Source organism: Melanaphis sacchari, unplaced genomic scaffold, assembly GCF_002803265.2.
Source record: "Melanaphis sacchari strain LSU unplaced genomic scaffold, SCAv2.0 Contig48_pilon_pilon, whole genome shotgun sequence".
In the NCBI taxonomy this organism is placed as follows: Eukaryota; Metazoa; Arthropoda; class Insecta; order Hemiptera; family Aphididae; genus Melanaphis; species Melanaphis sacchari.
In genome coordinates, this window is record NW_020271327.1 from 990,879 (window position 1) to 1,004,249 (window position 13,371).

Below are 13,371 nucleotides of genomic sequence, written 5' to 3' on the forward strand. Positions count from 1 at the left end.
CATACGCTTAGTACTTGTCAGATACAGTAGTGTGAGTATGTGTTGGATGTGCACACGTAATTGTTGGGTCGAATTCTGAGTGCACCGACACGAACAATGATAACTAATTGAAAAATAATAATAATATATTTACTTTGAACTTGGACAAAAATTTAACAATATATCTCGAGAACACATTTTTTAGTCGATTCAGCCCATATTTTATACACTCCGCACCCTCTCTAATGTTGCCCTTTTTACGGTATGAAATTGTTTTACATACGGTTTTTGATAAGAGATAATTTATTTATCCTGCGATGTTTACTCAGATTCACACAATACTCAATGTACAAATATTTTGTCACTATAAATTTTTTTTTCAGAATTCTTAAATACGGTGATTAAATTTCCAATAGACTATAAATATTATATATATCACGCGCATGTCTTTATATGCACTTTATTCGTAAAGTTTAAGGTTCACTATAGTTTTACAATATAATATAGTAGATCTACTCTAGTGGGATAGTAATACGCTATTATTATGTCTTTTTTTAATTTAAAAACAATGAACAATGCCTCGTAATAAGATAATAAATGAAGCTCGTCAACTGACGGTTAATCTCGATTTTCTAAGAACGACTGCTCCGAAGCAATTAGAAACTTAATATATCCTAGATTGTTTCGTATATTTTAAATAATTCGATTTAAATAATGTACGCTATACTTTTAGAACGTGAAAAACTATTAGTGTACGTTACAAAATGTTATTAATTTAAAAACTAATAGAATAAATCAGACAGAAACGTACAATTATCTCTTAGCCATGTATTAAATACCGTTACCAATTGGTCAGACCGTTCGTGAGTTGATTTTATATTCTTGAACATTTGGTAAATTGTGTCGTTACCAAGAAATTTCAACGGTTTATATACTTGTATTTTATCGACGTTTTCATTATAGCCGTAATCTTAAACTCTATTATATTTTATTGATTAACTATGTACTTTTTTTTTTTTTTGGAACCAAAAAATATAGTGAACATGACAATTAAAATAATATTATTAGATATTTTTTTTATTATTATTTCGGAGCCTCTAATAAATTCTTCAATATATTATATAATATAGTACTTGTTCAAACTTCCAGTTCATTGCACATATACTGTGGATGAAATATTCGAAACACGAATGCCACCGAAACGAGCGCAGTTCAAATAAAGCACATTAGGTACTGTACAACCAATAAAGCTTCTTCACTCTAGTCGGAAACGAAAATATAATAAATTATAAATGAATTAATTTTATTAACCAATATTAAGTTAGATATTATTAATGTTGACTTCAAAAATAGAACGGAAACATGTTCAAACTAAATTAATAGATATCAAATTGTATTTACTGTATTAACCCATTTGGCTAATACTTGTAAGTACTATTATAGCTTTATTTAAAAAAAAAAAAAAAAAATTGGTCGACGAAAATTTAAAGCGATTCCTTTGACATTTTTCCATTATTAAGATAATACATAATTTTATAATGTATTCATTGACCGGCAAATCAATGAAAAAACTTATAATAAATATTTCTATTATATTTTCCCGACATATAATATTGTTTTAAGAAACTTATTAACATTAAAAATAATCTAAAGTATATTTTAGTACTTATAATATAAGTAGGTACAATGAAACATGATATTTTTGTTTTGTCCAAAAATTATAATATTAGTAAAACAGTTATATCTAATGTTTCCTATAATAAATCATTTTGTAAATAATTAAAAATCCATCTTTATTTCACCGCCATCTGAAGGATGTACATAACATTATAATATCCTCTAGTAATCCTCTTTTTTCATTTTTTTTTTCTATCGGCACACCAACAGTAAACTTACGGAAGTCATTACTACTTTGATGAGTTAGAGAGAGTTGTTTTCAAATGTCCAATGTAATTGCGATCCCACAACAGGTCAGCTTCTAGATTAGAAAATTTTGAAAACAAGTCTTATCTTCATTTATTCAGACACTGTGGTATAGAAAAATTATTTTTTTCTTCTCTTCCCTTGAAATATGACAAATCCGATATCGTATTGTTTTTATAGTACAAGTATATAGCATTTTTTTATGACCACTAAATCATTTTATTTATTTTTTTTTTTTTTTTTTGTCCCTAAATTACATTTTACCAAAATATAAAAATATTACATTGGTTTTAAAAGAAAAAAAAGTTTTCACATCGTGTCAAATCGTCTTCCAATTTATTATTAATTTAATCTAGTACGTTTGTTTTTAATTTTTTTATTTCAATTTAATTTCGATCAAATACAATTAAACGTCCAGCTTAATATCGTATACTGTATTGAATTATATTTTGCGATTATTTAATTTAATTATAATCATTGATATTGGTTTAAATAGTTTTTTCCTATGAATTTTTCCATTAATGAAATATACCTTATAAATAATTAATTAATTATTTAATGTCTATATTGTTCGTTTCTAAATTATCTTTTAGTTTTTGAGCAATAACTTTTATTATGTTTTTTACTTTAATCGCATTTATCGGTGCTCATTAAAGTTTACTGGTATATATAAATTGGTATAAACAATATAAATATAAAGTGTAACTTCGATAGCTTGTAGAAAATTTAAGTTGGTTTTTTCCATTTAATTTTTAACTTATAAAGGATTGGCATTTAATACGAAAATGTTATTCTATCATATGTGTTTTTACATTTAATACATTTTGAAATCATAACTCATAAATTATTTTTATGAGCACTTAAAATTTGAAAAATGTTCTATAAACATATAAGTATATGTATTCCGGTTAAAATCGTTTTTAAAATTATATTATTTATCTTTTGCTATTAAATTAAAAATAATAATATAAACTCACTGCAATTGCATCAAAACAATTTGAGTGGACTAAGTGTCCAGTTTCCATTCCTACTAACTAATTATTTACATCAAATAAGCTGGTACTTAAATAAGCTGTAAATGTATATTAGAACAACACAAATTTTAATGAAGAAGTAAAAAAGAAGTTAAAGAAAAAATTAAATATAACTATGAAAAAGAATTGGCAATATTTTTAATTTTATGTACGTTTTTTTAAACCTCTATAGTAAACTAAATAATTTACATAGGAACATATTCATTTCAAAGATAAAGAATGTCATTTTGATTAGTTTATACATTCGTTTTCTGCATTAAAATACATTTTTGCTCAATAATTTTTAAATATTATTATTACTATATAATTATACCAGAATGTATAGTATCATATTAATCTCTATTATATTTCAGAGATTGTTTCCACGTTTTTTCTAACTTGATATTGAAACATGATATAAGTATTTATAAACAATTAATCATTGAATTATTAGTATTTATTTATTTACCGATAAAAAGATGAGTTAAAATAGTTATTTTTGATTCAATAAATAAATCAAAAAGCAATATTTACTTACAATGTTAGTATACCATAAAGTGACACTATTATGTTTGATTCAATACTTTAAGCAAAAATGTATTGTAATTTTTATTAATATCAGTCATATTTGATTAAAAGTAGAATACCTTCTTTGCCTTACATTCATAAAAATAATAATTTCAATAATGGAAATGTTATAGTTTCGAAATGAAGCGATGAATGTATTGATTTTACGATTATGCATTTTCTTTTTTTTGTGAAGACACTTTTCTAGTAGAAAAAATACTCTGATCACCAACTTCGATGAAAGTTTATCTCTTACAAAAATATAGCTATACTAAAAATATGTGTTTTTGAAAATTTATTCAGCCTATAAACCTTCTGAAAAATATTCTTGGAATTATTATCGTTTAATATTGATCATAATAAAAGTATTAAAATAAAATATCACGATACAAAATAAACTGAGCGTTCAATAAATTATGAATTAAATGTCACACTGTAGTAATAAATTATTGTGTATTTATTATGAATAAAATATTGACGAGAAACTCACCATCGATATGACTATAATTTACATCACTGATATTTCAGTCAGTATAAATGTATTCTACCTAAAAACTTAAAATAAATTACATAGTTTAAAATTGTACATATAAAACAAAAAACTATTATGTTTATTTATTTTTTTACAAAACAAATTTTTTTGATCGTGAATATCCACTAAATATATATTTATAATGTAATCGACAAATCCATGAGAAGATTTGACACGACCTCGCTGTCGTATGCGAAGACTCAGTATTCCACTAATAATAGATAAACCATAAAACCAACACGCATCAAACTTCGAAACGAAAACGACTCGTTATTTTTATATTATTATTATTATTATTATTATTACTATTATAATTATTGTTGTTTCTGTTGCCGTTATTATTTTTGTTGTTAATGGCGTTGTTTTTAACGTGTACACGCAGGTATCGTGGATGCGGAAGAGAGACTTGCACATACTAACGGCGGGAGTGCTGACTTACACCAGTGACCAGAGATTCCAAGTCATCCACCCGGATAACTCGGACAATTGGACCCTACTGATTAAATTTGCTCAACCAAGAGACGCCGGAATCTATGAATGCCAAGTAAATACCGAACCCAAAATGAGTTTGGCATTCCAGCTCAACGTCGTAGGTAAGTCATAGCATATAGAAAATTACAACAAATTGTGTTTCATCCATATAAATGTAAATCAGCACGCTCTGCAAAATATATAATTAGAAATCACGTTGTATAAGACAAATGAGAAATATAACAATGCAATAAGAATGTGTATTCTTCTCGTTGATGCTTTAAACGTGTTGCTACACAAGCGATATCATATTTTTTTTATTTTATACGCATCATCGCAATTTTTTTTCATCACTTAAATGGTCGAACTTATTTTAAATTTCATACCCGGGAGTAATATTTTTCCAAAAATTTCAATGTATAAACTGTTACTATATCGTATACAAAATCAATAGTTTATTATAATAAACATTTAGGGTGTGAAAGAGCGATGTGGTACGCAGTGCAAACTCGCAAAGTACAAGAACAATATTTGTCTTTCCCACCAATCCGTTCTTCAAAACTTTATAATATTATGCTTACATTTATAAACAATAAAATGTTCGTTCAATACACAATACTTTAACATTGAAATTTTCAAAAAAATATGAAATCAAAAAATTTCGATATTGTTTATACCTGCATTATCAAATAAGTTAGTAGACAGTAAAACTTTAAAAATAAATATGAAATAATAATAATTTTATATGAAAAACATAAAAATCATTGAATGAGTAAACTCCAATCACCCAGTAATTAAAAAATTTAATTTTTCAACAAAGTCGATATGTTTTAACCATTTAATAATACAGAGAAAGGCTAGAAATAATTTTATGATTGATCAAGCCTTTAATTTGTACTTGTATGATGATTTATGTCTACTATCATAACTGACGCTATAAATGAGTAAAATCGGAGTGTTAAAATTAAAAATTTAATTAATTCGATCATTTTAAAACCGTCAAATTACTATACATCGCCTATAGTCCAAACAACTATACTACATATACCCAACATAATCGAATAGTTTAATGGCGCAAACGATAATTAAAGAGACGAATACAAAGAACCGCACAATATTGTTACACGTTTCGTTGTAAAATTAACGAACCGGACTCTCTCATTATATATATATATATATATATATATATGTATATATTTATGCATGAACATAAATTAATTCGACGTAGAGTATACCTATGTTGGACTTTTTGCGTTTTCATAAACCATTAAAAGTAAAAATAAAATAAAAATATGTCTACTGTTAATACAGATGAACCCGGTTGATATTAATAAATGAAAAAAAAATAATAACGAAACAGGCATTATAAGAGGCGAGTTAATATCGTATATTATATTATTAAATACAATTATACACACACTTGGATGGTTAATCCATAATTTTATAACACTTTAAAACGTAATTTCACGCACGAAACCACTGCAGTGTCGAGACACAAACCTAGTATATAAATATATATATATATATATATATATATATATCATATAGGTAATAATATTAAATTAATGGAATTTTCATTAGTTGAACTTTGTGTGTATGGTAAAAATGCGGTAGTATCTGTAAAATAATTAAAAAAATAGTATGAAAAAAAATCATAAATACTGTCCGTTTTTTTGAAATTAGTAAATTATTACCGTATGTCCGTATCAGTATCAGAATACTGCCGCCACTGCCAACCATTATAATATATAGAATATTATAACGAAAAAAAAAGGTATAGTATAATTTAATAGTAATTATTATTCTACCGACCTTTATAATATAATAGTATAATATTGTTACCATATACATCCTTAATTTTTATATCCCGACAATATGATTCTATCCCACGCGTCCTTTGGAAAGATTTTTTTTTTTTAAAACAGCTATAATAATAAATGTTGTACATCACACGCTTTTCCGAGCATACGAATACGTGCACAAACAGTTGATTGTTTTCAATCCAAGACACTATTTTCTTCTAAGTATATTGTTAAACCAAAACATTAATTTATTTTTAGCCTGTGATGAATACAACTATTTAAATAGGAATGTGTTTTTAAAACATACGTTTTTGTGACTTTGTCTATATTACCTGAACTTGCGTCTCGTAATGACATTAATGTAATACAATAATCACGTTTACTATATTATACATAATATAAACGATACATCAATTTGGACGTGTGTCGAATCGATAAACAGCATGAAAAAACTATTATTTCATACAATATAATCGAAGTACTGTTGAGATTTTGGAATAAAGTTCATCACCGACTCTTTTGCTATAGTCAGCACATTTTAAAAGGCCATATTTTTGATCAATAATGGACAATATGTCGACAATTTGACAATTTTCATTTTAAATGGTGTATGAATAAAACACATAATTCTTTCAACTAACACGTATATTTTTTATCCATTATAAATTATAAAATTATAATCATTGTTTACTTTCATAACTATAGTCGTCAAAATACGTAATTTTAAACATTCGATTTTTGGTATAGTAACACTCACTCATCAGTGAATCGGTTTTTTATCGTATTTATCGCATATACTTTTTTGTATCTTTATAATAATATTACAATCTTTAAGATAATTAAGAACTTCCTCCTGATCAAGATTCATGATGAAAAAAAAACAAAGAAAAAACAACAAAAAAGAGAGGCTTTTGTTGTGAGTTATGTTAGTTTTTCGTTTTCGGTTCATCAATAGCAAAATAGAACGAATGATTTTATCGCGAGATATTTGTGTAACACATTACAATGGTACGTTTAACGATTTTCTGTAATCCGAGTTTAATGGTGGGGTTCGAAAAAAATTACGTTTTGTACGGTATATATAGATATATGGAGTATACATATACATATATATCGATAACTCTCTACGCCTCACCTCCTTCTCACTTCTCCCAAACGTCAGGAGAAAAAGGAGCAAAAATAAAGAGAGGAGAGACAGTATGCGATAGATAGATAAAGAGAGAGTGTGAGAGAGAGATTGAGAGTGAATGAGATGAAAGAAATAAGAAAGAACCGACCTAACCGTCTTGCTCTCAACTACCAGATTAAGAAACATGTAATTCAAAACAGGAGTAATGTAAAAATGTTTCGAGATCGCACGTACAAAAGTCTGCGGGCGGATTATGCAGCCGTCTCGCAGTTATACGCAACTATTTGTTGAAATCAATACTTTAAAAGCGTTTTTATTTTCATACGCTATCTAATATGATATACATAATATATTATGAGTATGGGTCGCACATATCGCCATACTGTAGTGATTTAAGGAAAGGCCGATTCCGCGTCGGGATACACGCTCAAATGATCGTGCGCTTCGTGTCGTATGAGGAATGTTAAAAAGAAAAAACAACATTTTTAAATACCTTGGAATGTCCAATTAGAGAATTGTTTTATTTTTTTTATTTGGTACACCTATCTTTGAAATATCTGTATAGATACACTGATTATTATGTTAGCTGATCAATTCCTTGTCAAATAACTTTCACGTGTTTAAGTCAATCTGCAATTTTTTTTTAATTTTTTTTTTTTTGAAAAAAAAAAATTGAATCAGAGAATTTGCATCAAATTAATAAATGGTATAAACGTTTTCGAGTTGACCGCGAAAAATTCAGCGAAACACGAAAGTCTTGTTTACTGTTTTCTTTGATTTCAACGGTCACAAGTTTAGACAGTTAATAAAGTGCACTACCTAGAGAAGTTTATATCGTTTACATGAAGCAATTTTACGTATATTTTACAATATTTTTTTAACTAAAAATGTAATAGAATCTTTCTATAAATAGTATTTATTAAATACCGTAGAACAGTAAAAATAGATTCATAGTACCCGTAAAAATATAATATTTTAAAATAAATCAAAAATTTCATTGTGTATAATAAAACACATTAAAGTTGAAGTTCCCACGAATAAGGTTTTTAAATTATAACAAAATAATTAATATCGTAATTTATCGTTTCATTGAGTAATTTCGTCCAAATTTAAAATTAAAATGTCTGTAAAAAATAATTTTCTTTAGATTTTATGGTTTAAATATGAACTACTTCTGAAAAATCTTATATTAAATTTTAAAACTTAGTTATCAAAAGAAAAGTTTTTACGAATTTCAAACTACAAACTAGCTTGCATACGTTAACACGAATAAATATAGGTGACAGAAGTTTGATATGCGAATAAGGTCGAGTTTTGATTCTTGATCTATTCTTTTGGGTTCAAGACTTTTTTTTAATTTGAGAATAGAGAGAAGCAATTTTATGAAACATACTTTTGTATTTGATTGATATCTTGAATTTGGAATAGAAGGAAAAATATTTAAACGTTTTTATACAATGGAAGTAATCCAACCATTGTTGGGATCTGAATTTGAAGATTCATTTGGTATGCAAATGTACATGCTCTGTATACGTGCTTCATAAATGATAAACAGGGATACGATAGACTTAAATTTTTGTGATGTCATAATGGGTTAATTGAGTTGATTATCACAAATCAATAATGATAGATTATGATGAATAATGTTAAATTTGGTTTGTTTGTACATAGTTAACTTTTATTGATAAACACATTTTTAAATGCAATAAGTCAGTGCAGAATTTTATTTGTAAAAAAGAAATACAGAATAAGATAGCGGCGGACGATATTTCATGGTCAATGATCCCCACGAGAGTGAAGTATACTAAATGCAATTTAACTCGTCAATAATACTCAATATATACACTTAAACTCTATTTAACATTTAGAAATTTAATTAATATTGTAATAATAGTAATAATACTATATAATATACGTAATTCTTAGAAATAAAAGAGTGCAGATAAAATTAAAAGGTAAAAATGTAAATTTTACTAACTTATCTTTAACAGGTTATTCTTTTACCACTGAAAATGATATGCAATCTACTATAATAAATCGTAATTGATTAAAATTTATGAAACATATTATCAATTTTACGAGGCTATCCCTTTATTATTATCAGTAGTAATAATAAAAACAACAAATTATGCAAAAAAAAGTAAGTTATACAATAGAAATTGACAAAAAAAAACCCAACAAAATCAGCAGATACCTAGCAAAAATTAAAGCCAAATACCTAATACAAAATTAGCAAAATATAATACTACACCTATGTATATATTATCGCTGTAATTTTACGACATTACATCAGTGTAATCGGTTTATTTACTTAATCTATACATTTACAATTTACTTGATAATTCGATTGACAAAAATCTAAAAATACGTTTTACTAGAATATGACTGATTTTAATTCAAAAACAGGTAAGAAATGCAAAAATGTCCAAAAAAAAGACACTAAAAACTAAAAAACCGTAAAATATGTAAAGAAAAAAAAAATGCAAAATTAAGCTTTAAATTTGGGTTGTCTGTATACAATTTTTAGCTTGCTCTGCTATTTTTTAAGCATTTCATTAGAAATATACAAACCCTATAAATTCCCAACCCTGCTGATAACTATCACACATAAATATATTTAATTAATATCTATTATTATATTTTGAATATATTTCAATTACAATTTTGAATTTTTACATTTTCTATACCAAAATAATAATTTACACTTCGCCATTTACAGTTTCTCTTTTCATAAACTATTCGTATTTACTATTTACTAGTAATTCTAAACATATAAACGACGACACAAGTTGCAGTATACATTTAACAGATAACATTTAGTTCATTTAATTACCAATTACCAATATACTTTTAAAATTGTATTATTCCTAATCCTTAGATACAGAAATCAATATTAAAAACAACGCCAAAACGCAATTAATATGATTACATCTCTTATTGTTAAACTACCTATGTTTTTACCTTGAGCTAAACCAAGTTGTAAATTTTATTACATCGTAAACGTTTTTATGTTTTAATAATCGACCATACCTATTTATTTAATACAGACAATAATGCTTCTGTGATAATCTCGAGAAACGACTGATTAATACAAACTAATTACATTTTGATGTACCTTCGAAAATAATGTTAAATATTTACAACTAGCAAAATACATGTTCTACAATATTCTGTAATATAGCACAACGTTAGAATTATTTAAATTGAAAAACAATATTTACTCGTAAGATCATTGTAGATAACATCTACATAGTACACGTCAATATAATAATAAAAATAAATTTAAATTAAAATATTTAATAAAAATTAAATATTCAACCCTGTATAGTCACGTCTAGGTTAAAATAATTTTTTTCCAATATTTCACAACAAATTATTTAAGTTTTTGATTTGAAATTTACGACTCGTCACTAATTTTAGTTATAGAATAGGCCAACGAGTTTTATATCGTTATTAATACATAAATTAATCAAATTAAATTACCAATAAAATTATACTATGAGACGTGGATCATTAAATTAGATTTTTTTTTGTAAATTATTCACTGTTTTTATTAAATAATAATAAGCATTAAAATTATTATGTTGACGTAATCGATACGTTTACATTAAAGTTCTTGTAGTGCAGTTTTTTTTATATTTTAAATTTAATATTCATATATCTTTATAATGAACTGTGGAAACAAATCCTCGTCTATAAAACCAATACTCGGTCACACCGGTTCTGTAAACAACAGCTGATGCTTTCTGTAAGAGATTGGTAGAAAGCGATTAGTTTACATAAATTTGATGTGGGTAAAATTATGGGATATTTCAAATTACGATTCCTTGACATTCGTCTATTGGAACGAAGTTGCACTGCATACTAAAACCAGTATTCTTCATAACGCATCTGAATGCGTTGGAAAGTATAGAAGCTTTTCTATCCGATGACATTGTTGAACTAGTAATGTCTTCAGACGATCTATCGGTTGCGTCAGAGGTTTCTGATAAAAGTGTCTAAATTGAAAAATATGTCCATTCTATTGACGTTCCATGTTCGTACATTATAATGGGCTTATATTATAGGTCAGTGTAAATTTTAAAATATTTGAATATTTAGTATACAATATGTTAAACACATTATCAGAATTGTTTACATCTAACCCTCGTCAACAAACTGATAATTATTTAACCGTCAACTTTGTAAAGTAATTATAGTTGAATAGGGTGTATATTATTTTTTTGCAAACCTTTCTTAAATAATATTGACTTAGATCGATTAATTACCTTTTTCCTTAACTATCACGATCTTAAAACGAAAAAGTGTATTACTTAATATTATCATTACCTCTACATAATGGGTATCATGTTCGATAGCTTCTACGATTAGTCGCCGTGTTTCTGAATGAATAACATAATGAGGTACATAATCGTTGTACCAATATTTCGTCATCATGCGATCACACGGACTAATGAGCAAACGCTTTTTCTTCTATTCCATACGTTCAAAAAATAATACAATATAAGTTACTTTAATAATCATTTGCCATTGTGAACAAATTATTACAAAAATTTAATTTGACATATCAGAAAAACCCACCCTGCTTTCAGTCATAACTCATTAGTACGTAAATCATTAGGTTTTTTTTTCCTTTAATTATTACCAAAAACTAACGTTGATAAACGGGTGCCGCGTGAATTATGTTGAAATTAAAGTATACATGAAATAAGAAATCGGTTATATATATATATATATATATATATATAAAAAAACGCATAATAATATTTTAGCGCATAGGCTTGAACAGAAAATTCAACACTGAAACGATATTTTATCATATACGACAACGACGTTTTATTTTGTTTACGTAGACCGACACGATTTATCTTTAAGCCATTTGAGATAGACTTTGTTCCGTTGACGTTAATTATTATGGAAATATATTATCGCGATTGAAATACGCGGGTATTGTCAGCTATGAATTATTATAATATAAAGAACGTGTTTTCGTACTATTCCAAAACTGCGCGCATGAAGTGCTATATATTTTAATTTAATATTGTAAAATGTTGGTGAAATAATACAATAAGAAAAATTGTTATGTCCCTAAATTATAAACTCTCCTGCAACAATAATTTTCATTTAAATTAAGACTCATTTGGGATAAGCAAGTATACCTGGACAGATGTAGTTGTAGGACTTGAATACGACACTTGAAAATTCTCAAAACGCATGACGGCCCGTTGTCGATGCGGACCGAATAAATTTTCGGTTTGGGAAATCTTTGTTGCCATGTTACCACTTTCTGCAAAACGTCTTTAATTAATATTAATATTTTTACTTTCATTACATAAATCAATTTCTTTAGAATGGAATCTCATTTTATGTAGTAAATATATTTATTTTTTCTACTTTTGTAATACACTAAGCATGCAATCATGTTTATTATTTATAAAAATGAATTTTAGGTCATCGCACACTGTTTTGAAATAAAACAGCATCGGTATTTTATAATTAGAACCGTTCGAATTAAAACGAATTTTATCAATTGGGAATAATTTAAAATTATATGACTAAAATTAGAACTTAGGTTGAACGCATCTATTAGGACATTATGTTTATTTAGTCAGTAGTTTCATTATGTATTTTTACTGTTCATGTATTTAAAAGTTTAGAATATTGTAACATATTTGCAAAATTTTAATAAGTGATAATACCCTACATGGTAACGTTAAAAATCTGAAAGTTAATTCAGCTTAAAGTAGCATGCTTTGAAAATGTACTTACGTACAAACGCTTAAAAAAATATTATATACCATATTAATTCTATTCGATTATAAGTATACATAATTTTTGTTTATTTCTATTAGGTCAGTTTGTTTATCCGTGAAAATTATGTGATAATCTTTCACTCGTCAAAAACTTTGAGTAGGTACTCTAAAAATACTTAAAAATTAATGTTTTGAACGTTCA

At 26.3% G+C, this 13,371-nt stretch overlaps 1 protein-coding gene across 1 annotated transcript in view; it reads left to right on the forward strand.

Annotated features, from left to right (window-relative positions):
- LOC112598507 (inactive tyrosine-protein kinase 7-like) overlaps positions 1–13,371 on the forward strand; it is a 208,726-nt gene that overhangs the window by 161,384 nt on the left and 33,971 nt on the right. Inside the window, exon 3 of the mRNA XM_025344996.1 lies at positions 4,397–4,607. Coding sequence (XP_025200781.1) covers positions 4,397–4,607 — 211 coding nt within the window. The remainder of the gene's footprint in view (positions 1–4,396; positions 4,608–13,371) is intronic.